We start from the raw sequence: 20,562 nt of genomic DNA, 5'->3' as shown, positions 1-20,562 counted from the left end.
TGAAAAGCGATTACATAAAAATGTCACATTATTCATAAAATCTAGAAGACTACACTACAGACTTAGGGAAGGCCAACAGATGTTTAAAACAGACAGTGCAGGATGACTCATCTACCAGCAACTAAAACACTATTTCCAAAACAAGGTAGAACTGCATAATAATCAGGCAGAAAACTAAGGAAAAACACCTCAACAAAAAGTTCTAAGCAAAACAAAAATAAGCAAGCAAATGAAAATTCTAGAAACCTTACAACAGAAAGAGGACAGGTGAACTGAAGTGTCTGATTTCACAAACAATAGGAACCTCACAAAAGTCAGCAAAAAGACAGGCAGGGATCAACACAACATCTGCTTACAAGAAGGTAGCAGAGGGGTTGTACAAGTAACAGAGCTGTGTCATGCACTACAGAAAGTTTACAGTCAAACAAACTATGAAAGACAACCAATGCATGACAGTAAATGAAGGATAACCTGCCCCAAATCACCAGAGTCTGAGAGTTATATTGCCCATATGAATGGGACAGTACAGACACTTCCGAAGAAGAAAAAGTAATTATGAGAGACTGCAGTTAATAAGAAGGGAACTGGTGCAGCGATTAATTCTTTAGCTATGATAAGCAATTGTTTCTTGGACCAACTAGCTAAAGTAGTCACAAAAGGAAAAGTATCTCTTGGTTTAGTCCATAGTACCTACTTTCGACAGGTAGTGAGGTAGCTGCTGAAGAATATCCTACACAGCAGTATCAATGCACTCAAATTCAACATTCTTGTAAACAAACAAAAAAAACCCCTACAACACATCAAACCAACAAAAAAAACCAAACCTACAGCCAGGAAAAAAGAATCCACCACTATTTAATTTCAGCAAGAGGAGTTATGTAACAATGAATATGCTATAAAAAGATAATTAAAAGCAGCACCTAAAAGGGCAGAATGCAAATATCTTGAAAACTTTTAAAGATGTTAAAATAGAACACTACATCACTGGAGACTTAAAAAAAAAACCAAAAACAAACATGGAACAGTTCTACAGCAAAAAAGGCTATTTGAAGTAAAAAAACAAACTTCAGAATCAGAAAATGTGTCCGAAAGCAGAAACAGTAAATGCTTCATAAATATAGTTACAATTATTATCATTTACATACACCTTGAGGAGCATCTCGCTGGAGGAATCAGTACTTTTTTCTAACACATCAAAAACAGAGGAAATCTGCTAGAAAGCTGATAAGGACAACAGATTATTTTCTTTTTACTGTGACCTACACTTCCTAGTGTTTTCCTTTTGCATCTCAAACTATCTCTGCATCTTTGTTTACTACAGAAAACACTGGTTAAGCTCACACACTGGAGTTTTCCTCTGTGGAGAAGAGAGCTTGAGGAGCTGCCTCTGAAGCAATTTTTGGAAAGAAACAATGAAATTGACATTTTGGGGTGCTCACCCTTCCTTACTGTTCACCCAGGAGTTCTAAAGGAATTCAGATGTTTAAAAGTCAGACACTATATGGTATGTAAACTACTGTTGAAGTCAATTTTGGTTTTAAACATTCTAGGAGGATTCAAGAGACTGCAGATATATCTATACCAAGCAGATAATTCTTTTTATTGTAGATTTTCACTATCAGGCACATTAGCAATTCAAGTATCATACAGAAAAGTCAAAAAGGCATTCGCAGAGGGGTATCATGCTTCCCTGATCAAAATTCTTTAAATGAACAGGGAAGCAGATAAGGAATGATATGCTTGAGAGAACATACCAGTTTCCTAACAACTTTTGAGAAGATCTTCACGAATGTTCTTTCAAAAAAAAAAAAAAAAGAAACAAAAAAAAAACCCAAACAACCACACAACAAACAAAATCACAAAGAAAACAAACAAACAAACAAAACAACCTGAGCTGTTCTGCAATAAATCACAGCCTTGGGTAACAAGCGATGTTTCCCCATCTTGTTACTCTCACTGTTACTTGTCTGAAAATACAAATATTAGCATGAACAAAAATCATCAAGTGTTATCAAGAATGCTCCTGCAATCCTGCACAAACAGGAATAAAGACTTGCTATTAGGCCTACCACATCCACCAGGCTCATCAAAGTAACTGCATGCTGGGTCCAAGAACAAAGTTGATCTCGTTTCTTGTCTTTCTCCTTGTGTTAGATTTTGCTTAAAATCACTACGCCATCTCACTATTATTACAAGGATTCTACAATAAAACATTCAACTCTTTCCCTAGTATCTTTGCAAGTTTCCCTTGGAAGACATGTAAAGGCACAAATGCCATGAATGAATTGCTAAAGGAGGAAAAGCTACCCAGATTCCTTCAGTACAACATTTCCACTAAGACATTAAAGGCCTTTACAAATTTATCAACTATTTATTGCTACGAATCTCTCAGACTCAAGGAAGCCAAACTCACTCTGCACGTAGCATGCAGATACGTGCCACATACATAGGAATTACCCCATAATTCATGAGTCAAATTATTCTACCACTAATGCCATGAGACTAGGTTGCAAAAATGAGCACTATGGTAAAATATTCTTAAGACTAATAAAAACTAGGACCTCATTTACTTCTAAACATTATTTTCCGGTGACAGTACTTAAAGAAGTGAAGGCAAAGGATGCAATTTGACAATAAACTCAGGAAAACAGACATTTGCAATCTTTTAGAAATTGATTTAATATTTCCTTGAGAAATTTAGTGCCAAGTATCACTGCAATAAAGTCTAACTGTCCAAATAGAACAAGCTGTCAGCTGTGCTTGCAACCATGTTCTGGATGGCACAACCAAGTGCAGCTAAAGGCACGGATTAAAGGAGCGTGAAGGGACAAAATTATACAGAAAAGCCTCCTCATGGTAACACTTTCTGGTTTTGTTCATTTTAGCATTTTCTCTCCTTACTTCTTTGGTGTTTTCCACATCTTGGCAGCCTTTGGACTTTCAAAGTAGACATGTTACTACTTCTATCAGTTACTTCTCACTTTTGTCTGTTTCAGACCTGCAGGTACTTCCATACAGCCCTCCCAACCATAGAGCTCAAACCAGCTTTGTTTAGGAGGACTTAAGTGATTACTGGGTATCATTTAAATGGCTGAAACAAGTATTTTGAGATACATCTTAGGCTTACTGTAATCGGGTAAGAACTAACTCTTCTGTCACTGTGCCAACAGCCCCCCACCTAGAACCCTAAGCATAATCCCCTCAGTCACCTAGAGCTAACAAGTTAGAGATACAGAAAATAGAAAACGCAGTTTGTCTTTTAGATCATAAAACCAGCTTGGTATCCAGAGCATTACCTTGCCTGTGCTTTGCAAGATGGTAGTTCTTGTCCTCCATACTCTCTCCCTGCTGACGATATCTCTGGTTACATCCACTTCAGCATCAACAAAACTTCTCTGTTTAAGAGCAGTTATGTCATCATCCAGATCCGTTTTGATAGTGGATCTTTTCTTTGCCATGATTTTTGCTTTGATAGCAGCAATTTTTTCCACCGACATGGCTTCAGATAAGGACCTAAATGAGCAAAAATAACAGAAGAGACTGAATAATTACACAAATAATTCTTCTGAAAGAATTTGTGAATGAATAACTTCATCCTGCTGAAAGTTTACAGCTATACTATAAATCATAAAACAGTCACCTTACGTACACTTGGAGATTACATGAGCTTAGCTTTGCTGTTTTGGGCATGAGAATCAACCTTCTGACAAGACTCCATCTGGTATTAGCACAAAAACCATCAAAAAAACCCCAACTACAATAAGTGCAAGTAAAGATTTCAAGTGTAAAGCACCAGGACTAACACTTTCATTTACAAGGTCATCTGAATTTCAGCTCCCCCTTGCTTTTTGTGGATTACAATTTTGTGTCCAGTCAATCAATCCCTGGCTGCTCTGAGGCTTTCAAAGCATTCATCTAAATTTCAGCTGAGGTGCTGTTATGCCAAACAAACAACAGATGGTAGTAACTTTGTGCACATTAAGCTGTGTTTGAGGTAGCTCAGTTCAGTCCAAGAGTGCAGCAACTTTATCTGTTTGCTTTTAATTGTAAACACAGAATTTGGCTGCCAAATGGTGAGCCCTATTGTTTTGCACAAGTTGAATAAGAAAAAAAAAAAAAAGGACTGAATTGCACAATCTTAACTGCACATATCCAATTCAATTTCATGTGATTTTTTTTGAGATTACATTGAAAAATTAATACAACAAATACTTGCTGTGAAGTATTGTCCTTCTACAACTAAGCTATTGGAAAGGGAACTTTTTTGTGTCGCTATTAAACAAAGCGGTAACAGTGACAAGCATGGAGTTCAAACTCACTGCCTACAAATGTTATTTGCACTTTTTTTAAAAGAGCAGTCTTTCACATTCAGTATTAAAAAAATAAAATTTGTAAATACAGAATATAAAGCAACTACAAATGATACCCAGTAATTCTCATTGCAGGATTGTCTCACAGCTCCAAAACAAAGTTCTGATACACTCTAGCTAGGATTCAAACCATTAGTTTATACAAAATGTGTGTACTTTTTGATTTTCTGATCCTTAGATTCTCTGATTTTAAGTCGGGTATGAGAATTACTTTTTTTTTCCACCCCTGTCATTTCCTTTTAAGTATGTCTATACAAGAGGGAGAGGAAGAAGACTTTAAAAAATATGTCTTTTTCGTGTGGTTAGGTGTAATTATGGATTCAATCAATGCCTCAACTCTACTGTATTAACTGTTGCAAGACTAACTGGTAAATTTGATCCCAGTAAAGGACAGATGAGCATTCACAGTATTGTTTATGCTCAAAAGATAAATTTCTGAAGACTGTAGTTGGTTTATCAAGTGAAAATGACTTTTCTGCAAAATCCAATGCAGACAAAGCAGTACATTAATTCATAGTCATACACCTTAACTGTAGGAAGCGCGACTCTCATTTTACAGTACGTGAGCTGACACACTAAAGAAATTAAGCAGCTACCTTTACTTTAAGGCTTCTGAACTCAGGTATTTGAAAATGAAATACTAGAGTCTGGTATCCTACTAAGCCCAAGTTCCTTAGCATCAACAAGATTTTACAAGAATTTCCTTTCCTCTCTGCTTAGCTTCAGGAAGATATGGTGTAAGACTCAATACCAGCTGTTATTCTTCACAAAATTCTGGATGGATACAACAGAATTTTGTGAATACAACAGGAAACATGATGGGCAAGTTTTGAAGCACTTGAATACTGATTATTAGTTGCGGCAATGACAGTGCATTATCCTCTGATAACCTATTGCCTCTTTAGACACAAGAGGCTTACCTCTGTAGGGAGTCAAACAGAGGTTATGTTACCCCTTGATCTGTTCTCACAATGTTTTCCTCCTTTTGCATGCAAGACATTCCTCAATACAGGCTATTTTTCTTTGAAATAGAGAGATAATCAGCTTCCCCTTGCAGTTCTGCTCACTGTATTGGACTATTTAGATAAACAACATGGCAGAAGAAAGCAGAATTGGCAGATTTGGTGGGAGGAAGAGACAACTGTCCGCTCACTTTTGAAGACAAACCAAATCTCATGCCATGTCATGACATCTGAACTTCTACTTAAGAACAGAAGTCTCACCAGGCATGAGGTTCCACCTCCTCGAGTATTACTGATGATAGCACCAAAGGGAGGGAGTGAATCATATCCTATTCCCATGAAAGTGGAAGATTTTCATGAAGTAATCCTCTGGAGAGGTCAGAATTTTTGAGCATTTTTAAGAATTTCTGTTTGGGTTGTCATGTCTGGATCTCACACTCAATTTTTTTTGTGTGTTTTTGATTAGTGTTACAAAAAAACACTTGCCAAGAGCTGCTGTAAAGAGCTACCTCCATCACCACATGCTAATAATAATAATAATTAAAAAAAAGGCTGTGGAGGTTGGATGTAGTTTTCTTCCTGGTTTTGCTTTACTCAATGGCACTGCTTTTAGTTTTGTTGCCATCATAAACTGTATTTCTTTTCTCACTGTCTTACAGGGTGATGCGCCCTGGCATTTTTAAGAACAAAATGAGGGAGAATGATGCTCAGATGCACACTGAGAGCTGTTGAATAAAAGTAAAACTAGCTGCCTTGAACAGCACCAGAATTGTTATCAGTCCTTTAATTAAGCATTGCTCATAAGAAAAAGTATTCCCACCTGATCTGCTCCGTTTGCACGATACCTTCTTTATGTCCTTCCAACCGAGCTGCCAATCGCTCCTTGTCGAGGCGCACACACTCTTCATCCTAGCAGTAACAGTAATGATTAATTGTAATGTTTAACTTCTTGTGCATTCTCCTTAAAAAATAAATGTAACTAGAACTAAAGCTATTCAGAAATTTTTTTTGCCATTTGCATTTCTGATCTATGCACTAGCATTAACTGTACAGCTATTGGAAATTTCGTCAAGAACCACAAAGTATAATTAGAATAATGAAAAGGAAACTACCATTTCCTCATAAAGAGTCTTGCTCAGACCACAATTGAGAACAATAGAAAAATGAGTTAGAGAACTTAAAGCTGACAAACAATGCACACATTCTGGTAGGACAACACACACACACACACATAAAGATTTAAGGTAAATTTATCAGATATTCAAATTGGCCCAGTGACGCTTCCAAATAAAAGAACTGCTCAAAACTGTTATATCTTGACGCAGCACTTTTACAAATGGCATTCTTAATAAATATAAAAAACAAGTCCAGAGTAAGGAAGCCTCTAGTTACTCAAGTCAGGTTTGAGACAGACTTGTAATCTGAGAAAGCAGCAGACAGATGTAATTTTATGCCAACTTTTCAGCTTCTTAATGCTGGTAGCACTTGCGTTCAATCTATCTTCTTTCCCCACAAAACTCAAATCAGCATCAAGCCTGTCCTATTGCTAAAAGGCTGAAGCACAGCAAAACCAGTCATGCCCATGTATCAGGAGAGACCTGGAATCTCTATATCAAGAGGATCTCTGAACAACTTAAAGCAGACTATACAACTCTGAGCTGTCAAAGCAGCAAGGGAAAAAAGAGAAGATGGCTGTAAGCTCATCAGGCTCATATGCAGAATTCTTGATTCTCCCAATTATGATGGTGAAGATCTACAGTTTCAAAACATACTGGCATGACAATCACATAGGGTAACGCAGAATAAAAATCTATGCATCACCAATAGGTCATCTCATAGCAATCGTGCGCTCATGCGCCATTAAGAATGCACAAAGTTTTTATGATTCTTATGCAGTTACAGCTACGCACAATCCATGTTCAAACCCAATTCTTGATTAAGGGAATTCATGTATTTTGATAACCCTTCTTCTAAAAAGAAATCTAAAGCCTCATTACTCTGAAAATATATACAGCCAGATTTATAACTAACAGAGGAGAAAATTGAATGAGCACAGTTAAAAAAAAAACAGTAAGTCAGTTTTTAAAATCAGGCAGAGTTAAGTAATACAATGTGTGTAATAACTAGACACATTGCTTCTATTCAAGAGGTACTTGTGAAAATACACTGTTAAATTAATTAGCTAAGACAGTTTCAGAAAATAATAATCACAGGGACAGTTTCATATACTGCTATAAAGAGACTAAAATAGCAGGTAAAACAAGTAATTATCCATTGACAGAGATAAGACTGGCATTTAAGTTATAATGCCAACTCATGGATGGCAAAAACAATAATCAGTCATTAAACAGCATTTTTATTCCAATCCCACAGCTCTTAGCAGAAAGGTTATAATGCAACAGGTGCTCACAGATACATGGTCAAGCTTTCCCCTTTCATACTACAACACACACCTAGCAACTAAAATTCCAAGTTTAAATCAGAGGCTTAAATTCTAACTCCTTCCAGTTCATGTTCACATTAACAGAAGTACCATGTGCACCCAGAGGACAGTTAGCCCTTGAATTGCTACGAAAACAGATAAAAGCTGTAATTTACCACCACCCTCAATTTGTATTTATGACCGTTACTGTCATTACCTCTATTCTTGGTTTCTTTGCTTCTGCTAATATTTCATCTGCTGCTCTTTTAACTACGAGAAAAAGAGGATATTAAAAATGTAAGATTGTAGTAGACTTTCATAAAGTAAACATCAAAATTATTTTTCAGCTAAACTGTACCTTGAGTGGACCGTTGAAGACCGATTTCAAGTGGAGCACTTCTGTCTATGCTTGATGAGGTTGCTGTAATTAAACACAACATTTAATTTAAGTACAAAATATTTCAAAAGTACTTAAGTACAAAAGGAAGAAAGACAACAGACAAATTACAACAGCAGAAATTCTAACTAAACATTAGGTAGCAAAGGTGGTCAAACATTGGATCTGTGCAATTAACACGCTGGCGGGAAGGGATGCCATCCAGAGGGACAAGATAGGCTGGAGAAGTGGGCCAGTGAGAAGCTCATGAAGTTCAACAGGGCCAAGTCTAAGGTCCTGCACACGGGTCAGGGCAATCCCAAGCACAAGTACAGGCAGGGAGAAGAACAGATTGAGAGGAGCCCTGAGGAGAAAAACTTATGGGGGATTGGTTGATGAGAAGCTCAACATGAGCCAGCAATGTGCACTTGCAGCCCAGAAAGCCAACCGTATCCTGGGCTGCATCAAAAGAAGCATGGCCAGCAGGTCCAGGGAGGTGATTCTGCCCCTCTGCTCTACTCTCGTGAGACCTCACCTGCAGTACAGCGTTCAGCTGTACCCCCAACATCAGAAGGACATGGACCTGTTGGAGCAAGTCCGGAGGAGGCCCACAAAGATAGTCAGAGGGGTGGAGCACCTCTGCTATGAAGACAGGCTCAGAAAGTTGGGGTTGTTCAGCCTGGAGAAGAGAAGGCTCTGGGGAGACTTTCTAGCAGCCTTCCAGTACCTAAAGGAGGCCTACATGAAAGCTGGAGAGGGACTTTTCACAAGGGTGTGTAGTGATAAGCCAAGAAGTAATAGCTTTAAACTGAATATAGCGGCAGATTTAGATTAAGGAAGCAATTCTTCCCTCTGAGGGTGGTGAGGCACCAGAAACCTGTCCCAAAGAAGCTGTCGATGCCTCATCCCTGGAAGTGTTCAAGGCCAGGTTGGGATAAGACTTTGAGCAACTTGGTGTAGTGGAGGGTGTCCCTGCCTATGGCAGGGGGATTGGAACGAGATGATCTTGAATGTCTCCTCCAACCAAAACCATTCTACGATTCTATGATTCAGAACCTGACTGAATACAAAGTTAGAACAGGTTGCCCAGGGTCACTTGGCCCTCCTTCGAAAAGACGACTGAACCAGATGACCTCCTGTGGTCCCTTCCAACATAAATTAGTCAATGACTGTATGATCTGTATATCATATACCACATAAAAGAAAACAAGAGTCACAAAGATAATTATTTTACAGCCTGGAATCAAGTTTGTCTAGTTTTTGGAATACAGACCACCTGCTGGTCCCTTTAAAATATATATAGAAAATGGTTTACTGCTCATATTACAGAAATAATCTCATATTCCAGTATACTTAAAATTCTAAGACCACCTACAAAACAGATCAACTTACAACAGTAAGACACATTTATTTTTCTCTGACTATTCTTAAGAAAAATTTAAGGTGATGAAATACTAGGCAAATCTGCCAGACTGACAAAGCAGTGATTTGATATAATTTACTGTACTGAAGATTTTATCTCACACGCTTATCACATCAAGATCAACGTGCTACCAAAAGTTTCCCACAGTCTAGAGAAGGAAAAAATATAAACACTAAGCATTCTAACACATAACTATTAACCAAAGGATGTTAATAACAAAAAAGTAGCTCAGTTCTAAACATGCATGTAGGAATGCAGTTCCTATCCAAGCGCCACAAAAACAGTTAAGTTCATAACAAAACTAAAAAATTAAAGAAACCCTAACTGCGTTTAAGAATTTTGAACATATTCAGTCAAGTTGCAAACCGACCATTGCTAACCATCCTTCCCTTCTACCCCTCACTTGACCCATAAACATGAAGCAGTAAAGCACGCTAGGCGTGTAAGTTAAAAGAAAGCACCACTCACATGTTTCCCCATTTAGGTATGCAAGCAAGTCTTTCCTATCAGGTCTTCTTACCACAGGAATGTTTTCAGTCTGAAAAGACACAAGATTTGACATTAAATTGTTATTCCCTCATAAAGACTCTTGCTGAACATTTTTCAGTTTTAGTGAAAACTACTCATTCGCACAAAGACAGGAACATGTGTCCTGCCTCCCAAGAAAGCATAACTATCAAGCTTGAGAACAAAACTACTTCCTGGAGGATGTTCAACTACACAAAATGAAGCATGTTGTCTGCTATAAAACTGAAAGAGAGGACAGCCTTTTCCTCCTTCACTTGCAAGTAAGATTAAGAACTAGCTTTTAACACACACACACACCCCCCCACACACCTCTCTGCCAGGAGTCAACACTGGTACGCAAACCCAGAGTATTTCAATTTTGATGTTCCAAGTACATACAACATGCAGCACTGCTGTATCAGGTAACCATGTGGCACAGGGGAAGATGAAGTGTGGGCTCAGAGAAAGCAGTCAAATGGAAATCAAAAGGACTTTCTCTTTCAGAGTTGCCCTATCTTTATTTGTAGAGCTTAGCCAACAATTTCTTTAATTAGCATGCATACTTCTGAGTCCACTCCAAAGCTACTCTGCTTTACCTTTCTCTGTTGTGTAGATCCTTGCCCCCTCAGTCACTAAAGGGTCATCCAGATTGGGATCATACAACAGAGAAAAGATGGACAAAAGTACTTTTGAAATAGTGCTGGAGACAACTGTAACTGTAGAATATCAAGAGAAATGCTGTTACTATTCGAGGGACAGACTCTTGTTGTAAATGCAATCTGGTGGTTTGAAGGGATAATCTGTTGGGAAGTGAATTGTCAAGACAAATATTCCACCTTGGTAAGGACTGTCATTTGATCCCCATGTAGAGGTGTTCTTTTTTAAACACACACACACTTTGTTGCATATCTTTTTCCCTTTCTGCAGTCAAATTCATACACTTAAATGCTACTACCGTTTCCTGAAAACAACTATACACATATTACTCGTCACAAACAAGACAAAATAAAATTTTATATGGTTTACTTACTGCAGCACGGCGGACATAAACAGGATGCGAAAGGTGCACATTATTGAGCAGGAACAAGATAGAATCCAAAGTGTAGTATTCCCTGGGTTGGCCCTCTTTCCCTGTCCTGTAAAATCACAAAACAAAAATTTTTACAATTTAACCTCTCCATCTCATGCACACACTTTTTAAGCAAAGTTCTCTCTTCTTTCCAGGTGACAGTTCAAAAAACAAGCAGTAATATTGTTACCAGGCTGTCTCCTAACTAGTGAACCATCAATTGTGCTGACAAATACGAGTGAGGGACATATGTTCTTGCAGCCTCTTTACTGAGCGAGTTATAAAAACTGCCCAAAATGATTCACAGTAAGAGCTGGATGAGTTTTAAAATATACAAGCAGCAAGACTTGGGAAACTGTAAGAACACATCCTCCCCCATCTCAAACATACGTATTCTGATTATCAAAGGAACTTGTGTAATGGGACAGAATTTTCACCACTAGAGAAAGCACAGTGAAGAACTCAGAATACACAAAGTCCATGAAGTCTACAGAGGAATGGTTCAAAACTAAGCAGCAACTAGAAACTAACCGCACACAAAACTAGCAAAACCAAAACGAAACACAAAATCACAACCAACTCCCATACTGGAGTCAGACCACTTCACAGCAACGTGACAGCATCAAGTTCAATTTCAGTTTCAAAACAGCTTCTTGGAAAGAGATGCCTTTTAAGTATAAAAGGAAATCTGTTCCGTGTAACAATTTGAAAAAAAACATCCCTCAAACCAAGGCCAAACAAAAAAGCAGTTTCAGCTTGGCTCCATATGCATCAAACATAACTCCCCGACACACACGTTCACCCTTTATGCTGTTATTACAAGATTTTGTAGGGGAAGCAATGCCTGTCCCGGTTTGAAAACAAAACCTGCTTCCTACATACTTCAACTGCTTTGAGAAATGGATCTTTCCGTCGGTTTCAGAGCCCCAGCAGGACGAGGAAATCACAGAGACCAGGGATTCCGCTGCCCAGACCTGGCACCTGCCAGACGCTGGCTCCAAGCAGGACAAGGCTCCCCCATACTGCCCAGTCCCCGTCCCCAACCAGCCAGCTCACCTCGAAGCCTGAGGAAGACGACCCATCAGAAAATCTGGCCAAAACTGTAAAATTTAAGACTGGCATAGAATTTTGATCAAACCAGAGACTTCAGGAAGAAATACTTTCATTAAAACCATCAGAAGGAGCTTTCCCTCCAAGCACAGTGGCTTTACTCACGGCTCACCACCAGCATTGAAACATTCACTGCCGAAGTGCCAACCTCACCAGGGGAAGGGAGAAGAAATAACAAATATTCAACTATAACATTCTTTAACCTGAAAGAGCCACACAATCATCTACTAAACGCAACAGAAGTGTAAGTCTGTTTTCTCCATACTGTGGATATAAAGCCACTACTGCTTTTCTTGCAGTTGTTTTTCTGGAATTATCTAGACCGAAAGCATCTAATAACCTGTTCAGAACCATTACCAGCAGCAAGGTTGGAAACATTGCTTTCATAACGATGCCTGAGAAAACAAATATACCTTTATTCACGCAGAGAAAAAAGTGATTCAAAATACCAGGAGAACAGTACAATAAAGGATCTTTCTATCACTGCTCCTTCCTTCCAAAAACTTAGTCTGCACGGGCTGGGGTGTGCATGTTTGCTTTGCTGCTGGAGAGGAAAGGGGAGAGACGACGTGTCTTTCAGCTGCTAAGAAGTCAAAAACTGGCTTCACAACTACAGCCAACAGAACTGGATTCCTCAGCAAGGAACTGTATGAGTGTTTTACTGTTTCGCTGCTGCCTTTGATAAGGAGGTATCTAAACATACTTAGAGCACTAGTAGAAACAAAAACTTCCTCTACATAGACTTGGCTCTGAAGTGAAGTCAACGTCACACGATACAGTTGATACTTCATTTTAAAACAAACATTTTAGATTATCTCACTTCAGAATAACTCATTATTTCTTTGAAGTGTGTCATATCCCTGAACGTTATACAAAAAGTCCAGCTGGTCATCTACTCCAGCTTTTATTTACACTATTTAGCAATAAATGGCATAATTTAGGAAACAAGTATGAATGGTTATCTATTAATTTGAAAACACAGTATTACAAAGCCACAAGCATTGCCAAAGCTCAGCAGGGCACAGCTGGTACTTCATCACTTAAACCACACACACACGAGAAATCCTCACGCTCCTTACAGTTGCAAGAGGATGTGTTATCAGGAGGACAAGATATTGCACTTAAAAGGGAAAGTGTCGGCTGGACAAGCAGTTGTACACAAGTAAAAAATCTAAGTCTAAACTGACATTTCAGCATCAGTTTGTGTTCCTGCCAGATTTTCCAGACAGAAAGAACCTGCTTGATAAACAGAAAACTAAAAGCAAGCTGATCTGAAGGCAGCTTACTTCACTCAATTTACAAACATCCAAAATAGCAAAATAAATTATCTTATTTTCCATTTTAGTAATGGCATCAATTACTTCATAAAAAATTACAATCTTACAATTCAGACCTCCAAAAGTCCAGAACTTATATTTTTGCTTTAATGGCTGTGAAGAGTTGCATCTCTAACTGAAATAAAACTGCAGCTTAAAAACTAGAGAAAACGTTTACGTAATGCAAGAGTGAAAGTTTCACCTGTTTGTTTTTAACACCAGAAATTTATTTCCAGCTCATCCTTTCACCTTCAACCTGTGGGCTTCAGGAGTTTATTCATTTTAACAGCTTTATTTCCTCTCTCATGCTTCAAAGCACAAATTTTTACAGCAGTATTGAAGGCCTGTGTCTCACCCACAAAAGCAAGCAGTAATCTTTAAAACACAAGACTAGGCATGCAGAGTATCACACAAATTACAATACCATGACCAGCTGCTCACTGTTTAGAAACTTCTCAGCTATGCACACAAGCCCCTCTGCTGGGTAAACAAAGCAAATAAGTTTCTCTGTTAGATTGATTCCTTCCTTCACTTTTGAAACAGATTCTGTAACCACTCTTCAGGGGCCACAGAAGAGTCATCAGATCAAAATACACAAAGCACTTAACCTTAGGCCATCTAGCCTTCTTCATGTGCCAGCAGGGGTATTCATGTAACTATTATTTGGAAACTAACCTGGCTTAAAATTAATTTCTGCCTTTTTTTTTTCCCTTCATTTTCCCCCCCTCCAGCTTCCTTTGAACTTGGCTTAGGTCCTCAGACCTGTTCCCTGTTTGGCTGACGCTCGTGCTAGCACAGAGAGAAGGCAGCAGCGCAGGGCAGCACCGCTGACTCCTGCCAGCTTAGCTGCTCAAGGAGCCAGAGTGTTAAATGCCTAGTGGGACTACTTCTAATTCTAGCAGGGACAGAATGCCACCACTGCTGGTCAGACTGGCATTACTCTCTCCAGACTGGCAGCAGAGATGCAATTACAGCAACCACGCTGTGAACACCCAAAACAGAACTCGAGATTTGCTTCATGAAAGACTAAGCCACCAACAACTGCTGAGTGCAAGCACAGTTTGGATCCTGTCAAGTGACCTAAATATAAAAGGTTTTAAGTCTTAGAAGTTTTTGAAAGCATTCCTCGTAAGTCTCTGCATAAATCTGGCAATTACACAAATTAACTGCTCCTAAACCCTGGTGTCAAAGCTACTGAGTGCAGCTTGCAGAACTGGTCTCATCTTCACAGTGTCTTTAATTTGAAGATTAGACATACAGAATTCCACGGTGGTTCACTAGAACGTGTCTGATCCTACCAGAATTTTAGAAGTCACTGGTCTAAACCAAGATTTACTAACTTACTTCAAACAAACAAAAAGTCTCCAAATTCTAAAACACATCTATCGCAAGAGGTGAGGACACAAACAGCTATCATGAGGTTACTGCTGCTGTTCTGCTCAGAGTATCCTCTGTTCGCCCACGGTCCTTCTCGACCATGAAGATAAAGTTGCCTGAACGTACATAATAAAGTTTTGCTCTGCAGGGTACTGTCTTTTTGTCTTCTGTTAACAATTCCTGGGCCTAATTCAAGCTCTCATAAGCAGTATTAGAGTCGGGCCAGCATATCAGTTTCTCCGTTCCCTGCACAACAGCAATTAAACTTGTCCGTCTAGCTAACCCTTACTTATTACTACCTGGGAAAAGCAACTTGTAGCAAGAAAACCACCACCAGTGTCTACAGAGTTGCTCAGCAAAAATAGAAATAAGACTTTTCAAGAACTTTAAAACCTAACTGCTTATGCAAATATTTTTCTTCCTTTTCAGTCTAGCTACCAGTATCCCCCACTCAGCCAGGAAGCGCAAATAAATCCTAAATGAGTTTCTGACAGCTTGAAATAGGTAATGAAATAACACATTTCTAGTTTTAAACACAGTGCAAAGTAAAATGAGTTAAAAAACCCCAATCTGTCTACACGTTAACATAAACAAACAGGTTTCTTTCTCTCTCAAACTAGAAGTCAGGATTTTGGATCAATGCTAATATTCACATCATAATTATGAAAATTTAAAATAAAATAATTCCTGGTCATAGATTGAATTACAAGGGCTTTTTTTTGAGAAATCTGAAGTTCTCCTGTTTTTTCATCGAGCTTCACAGCTTATTGTACTCTCTTTGATCACTACCTGAAACGTTCACGACCTCATATTCAACGGTAAGCATTATTTGCTTTTGGGTTTAAAAGAGATCGACTGAAGCCCTTTTGGTTAGGGCACTAAAAGCAAGCAGCCGCTAACTTCAGAGGAGAGGAGCATGAAGGACCTAACTCCCTCGCACTGTAACCAACACATTTCGTACTGGAAAATTCAACAGGTACAAAACGTTTTCTAGCAGTTTTCTACGAATAAGCACTTAATATAATCATTTAAGCGGAAAGAAGAACACTCTCTCCACTCGATTGTTACGGTAGGAAGGGAACAGCCCGCGTTGGGTCCAGCCCAGGAAGAGGCCTCAGCTCGGGGCAGGCTGGGGAGGGGCAAAGCACCTGCACGGTTCAGCGGGGCTCGCAGGTGACCGCAGAGGGAGCGTCGCCTTGGACCCACCGACTTTCCTACACCGGGAAAAGACAAGCAGCCCAGATAAACTACGGCGGTAAATACGTAAAGCCCGTTTTTCACGCGAAACCCAGAAAAACTTCCGAGACGCTGCCTCCTGCCATCTCATCGCAGGAGCCTGCAAGATCCGGCCCCGCCGCGACTCTCCAGCCCCGCCGGGTCGCACGGACAGGCCCAGGGCCGAGGCGCCGTCCGGCCGCTCAGCGGGCACGGTCCCGGGAACCTTCCCGAAGGGGCCGGCCAGACCTCCCTGCCCGCCCGGGCTGCCGGCGGCACAGGGGACGGGGGCACCGCCCGCCCCGCCGCGAAGGGTGCCGGCCGCAGAGCGCCGGGCGGGCCGCGCCGCGCCGCTCAGACGCCCCCTGCCCCGGGACGCGGCGCCCGGCGGGCAGGCGGCCCCTCGCCGCGCCGGTGCGCTCCCGCGGGGGCCCTGCCGGCAGCCAGGCCGCCCGCCCCGCCCGCCCCTCTGCCCGCGACGCAGCGCAAGGCGAAGGGCAGCGGGACCCGCCGTGCCGCCGCCCGGGAGCTCCCCCGCAACTTCGGGGCAACTTCTCCCTCCGCCCCGCGCCCGTCCCCTCCGCGGGCGAGCAGCCGCCCGCCGCCCGCCCTGGCGCCGCCGCTCACCCCCAGATGACATAGTTGGTCTTGACGTTCTTGGGCCAGGAGAACTCGCCGAAGATCACCTCATCGCCCTTCACCACGATCTCCTTCTTCTGCGTGTTGTACTGCCGCAGCACGCTCAGCACGTCCGCCATCTTCGCTCCGCAGCCGCCGGCCGCCGCTGCTTCGCTCCGGCCCGGCCCCTCTGCCAGCCGCGCGAGGACCCCGCCGCCAGCCGCCAGGCCCGGGCTGCCCGCCGCGAACGCCTGAGCAGCAGAGGCACCGCCCTCGCCGCCGCCGCCTCCAGGGGGCGACGCGGCCCCGCCTCAGGGCGGCCCCCGCCTGGGCGGGCTCCGGCCATGGCTTCGGGCGGCGAGGAGGGCGTCACAGACACCGCCGGCACAGCCGCTCCCGGAGCCGCCGCCAACCGGCCGCCCCCCGGCCCGGCCCGGCCCGTCACAGCCGCGCCGGGAGGAACGCCGGAGCTCCAGAAAATCTTCTGGATCCTGGAAATAAAGGGGGAGGAAAGATAAAAGAGAAAAAAAAGAAAAAAAATCTCTGCCTCGCCAGTCACAGAAACGCGATTGAATTCTGCCGAGAGCAATCCGCCACAGGCCCACAGCAAGGAAGCAATCAGGAAAACGTTTACCGCCCCGCGCCGGAGGAAGAAAAGCCGGCACCACCGCCGAGCAAGCGCCGCTTCGCCCCGCAGGGCTCCCGGGGCGCCCGCCGCTCCCCGCGGCCACCGCGGCTGCAGCCGGCAGGGGCCCCCCTCCCCGCCACCGGCCCGCGCCCGCTGCTCCGGGGAAACTTCTTCCGCTGAGCACACAAAAACGGCGGCGCAGCGCTTCCCAGCAGAACCCGACAGACTGGAAACCCCCGGGGAATACCAGTTCTGGGATTGCAGGGCTGGAAGAAAGCTCTCGTGATGGCTTATTCTGACCTTTAACGCTCAGAATTTTCGTAACGCTTTTCAACATCGGCAGAAAACCTTATCCCATGTTAAATCTGCAAAAGGCAGAACTGCGTCATTTTTCTTCCTGGAAGTAGCAGGTATCAAGACTTACAAAACAGACTAAAAGTCAACAGTGTCTATCATTTCCTGTTCTGAGATGTCAATGATGTCACCACGTGTGATGTCACACTTGCACCGGATGCAGAATATCGCAACTATATGGGTAACATTTCACATATGGTAGCGGAATAGTCTAACACACAAATATACTACAACACCCAGTAACACGCTGAAATATACCAATTACTTCCAACATTTATTTTGCAATCGGCATAGAATAACTTTCATGTACTTAGGAGGCAAAACCATAATGGATGAACAGAATGTCATTTCTTGGACTGGATTCTGAATTACTGGAGCTACAGCTATGAGGGTGGTGAGGCACTGGAACAGGTTGCCCAGAGAAGCTGTGGATGCCCCATCCCTGGAAGTGTTCAAGGCCAGGTTGGATGAGGCTTTGAGCAACCTGGTGTAGTAGAAGGGTGTCCTGCCCATGGCAGGGGGGTTGGAACTAGATGATCTTTATGGTCTCTTCCAACCCCAAACCGTTCTACAATTCTCCTGAAAAACAAAATGGAATAGAACTTGAAATGCTTCCAGCAGGTCGAGTTGTGCTTCTATGTCTCATTCAAAACCCCACTGCGTCACCTAAACCAGTGTGACCTGTGAAGAGACACATCCCATGCACTTGCTAGACCTTTTTATATTAGAAGAATAATACTTCAGCAAGATACAAAGTCGTTATGTTACAAAGACACAAAAAGCCGTTCATTTTAGCCATGCCGCGGTCTGTTGCTCAGTAAGCAGAGCATGATGGGCAACCTGGTGTAGTGAAGGATTTTCTCTGCCCATGGCAGGGGGGTTGGAACTAGTTGATCTTTAAGGGACCCTTCCGACCCAAACCATTCTATGATTCTATGCTGTACATATAATCGGCTGCAAAGAAAGTTATTTTCATGTTTCAGTAAAATGTTGTAGTTCTGGTTTACTTTTTCGTTTAAGGACGCCTTCATTAGAAGTTTTAAATAGGAGTTCACAAAATAGTTCCCACCGTTTGCTCTGGGAATCATACTGAGATAAATAACCATTATTTTATCACTAAATCAGGATTTGGTAAGAGACGTCAAAGAAGTTATTTTCACGTGGCATTAGATACCTGAGAGTTTATCAGTTTTATCACAAGAGTTTAGAAAATCACGACCTGAAATGAGAAAACATGTTACCGTTTAGAAAAATGAAAGTATGTCACATAGGTACAATGTTTCTTTCTTTTTTTTTTTTTTTTTTTTTTTTTTTAATGACTCGTTTAACAGAGCTGTAGTCTAACAGGTTATGGCAACGTTTTATATAAAACCAAAATTAAGTTGCAAAACAAGGTTGATAACTTCACATCATCGATAAATTCATTAAGATCAAGAGCATCAAGGATTGTTCCAGTCTTATAATAGAGGAGCAAAATACACATGTCTGAATGCACATGAATTCGTTTTTACATACTCAAGTAAACCAAAACTATTATTAGCTTATAATTATTAGTTATTAGTTAATTTCCTTGCACTACTTTTTAAACATCAGACCGACTCCTGAACAGTGATCCAGAGCACGACTCTGCAAAACCTATCCTCTCAACAGAAAGAGGGAAGTTTCTGCAGTGCTGAATTCCTGCCTACAGCCCAGGGGAGAGACTCAGAGGACGTGCCACAGGGATGCTTGTCAAGGACGGGCATGTTTGACCAGTGATCCAGGCTCTGTAGTAAGTTATGTGGGGCTGAAGCATGAACATCTTCCTGAACAGCTCTTGCGAGACCGTCTGAGAAGGGAAAAGGACAGGAAAAGAAAAGAAGAAAAAGAAAGAAGAAAAGAAGAAAAGAAAAGGAAAAGAAGACAAGAAGAGAAAAAGAAAAGAAGAAAAAGAAGAAGAAAGGGAAAAGAAGAAGAAAGGAAAAAAGAAGAAAAAAGGAAAAGAAGAAGAAAGGAAGAAGGGTAGAAAAAGAAAAGAAGAAAAGGAAAAGAAGAAAAAGAAAGAAGAACGAAAAAGAAAAGAAAAAGAAAAGAAAAACAACACCCCCACGTAAAGTAAACCCTCCGAATTCGTTAACTCTCTAGGAAGGGAAAATGAATTTTCCAGCAGTCATTAAAAAAGTTCCACATACTGTAGGATTACCCAAACACACCGCGAGCACTAATTCCCAGGAAGCAGGACGAGTCCGTTACCCCTTGACACGTTGTCTGCTGCCGGGAACCCTCCGTTTCACGGGAAGTTTCTGATTAGAAACCTGCAACGCAGGAGCGACACGTACAGAAAACCGAGCGGCAGAAGCGCTGACGGAGAAGATTGACAATTAGTTTCCCACTTGACGAAGCAAAGGCTCGGGCGGAACACGAGCGCCCGGGGTCGGCCGCGAGAGGCGCGAGACCAGCACGACCACCGCCCCCCCGCGGCTCCGAGGCCGCTCCGGGGTCTCCAGGCGAACCACCCCGTTCCCTATCGCCTCTCCGAACCGCCATCCCACCGCCGGGAGCGCTTCGGAGCGTCTTTGCTAACCCCACCCCGCATTCCAGAGCGGCTTTTCCTCAAAAACCAGCCTGTCGCCAGCTGCATCCTAACGGGTAGCACCGCCCTGCCGCGGCTGCGGGCGGCCCCCGGCCAGGGCTGCCTCCCGCAGCGGGGTGACGTTCGCCGCGCACCGCCGCCCCCGGGAGCTGCCGCCGCTCCGCTCCCTTCCCCGTGGCACCGCCGCTGCCGCCGCCCCGCGACACGGGCACACGGCGCCTCGGGACACGGGCAGCGCGGCGG

At 42.4% G+C, this 20,562-nt stretch overlaps 1 protein-coding gene and 1 pseudogene across 1 annotated transcript in view; both read right to left on the bottom strand.

Annotated features, from left to right (window-relative positions):
- Positions 1–16,930, bottom strand: part of CDC73 (cell division cycle 73) — a 108,570-nt gene extending 91,640 nt beyond the window's left edge. The window contains exons 1-7 of the mRNA XM_086617506.1: positions 16,775–16,930; positions 11,091–11,196; positions 10,022–10,091; positions 8,113–8,175; positions 7,972–8,024; positions 6,153–6,241; positions 3,297–3,513 (exon numbers count right to left, since the gene is read on the bottom strand). Of these exons, the coding sequence (XP_086473632.1) occupies positions 3,297–3,513; positions 6,153–6,241; positions 7,972–8,024; positions 8,113–8,175; positions 10,022–10,091; positions 11,091–11,196; positions 16,775–16,905 (729 nt within the window). The 5' untranslated portion in view covers positions 16,906–16,930. The remainder of the gene's footprint in view (positions 1–3,296; positions 3,514–6,152; positions 6,242–7,971; positions 8,025–8,112; positions 8,176–10,021; positions 10,092–11,090; positions 11,197–16,774) is intronic.
- Positions 10,611–11,041, bottom strand: LOC147528171 (ubiquitin-conjugating enzyme E2 D2 pseudogene; annotated as a pseudogene).
- Positions 16,931–20,562: the final 3,632 nt, after the last annotated feature.

Source organism: Tauraco erythrolophus, chromosome 10, assembly GCF_009769465.1.
Source record: "Tauraco erythrolophus isolate bTauEry1 chromosome 10, bTauEry1.pri, whole genome shotgun sequence".
Lineage (NCBI taxonomy): Eukaryota > Metazoa > Chordata > Aves > Musophagiformes > Musophagidae > Tauraco > Tauraco erythrolophus.
The sequence above is the reverse complement of the archived record's forward strand: the minus strand, read 5'-3'. Positions and strand labels throughout refer to the sequence as shown.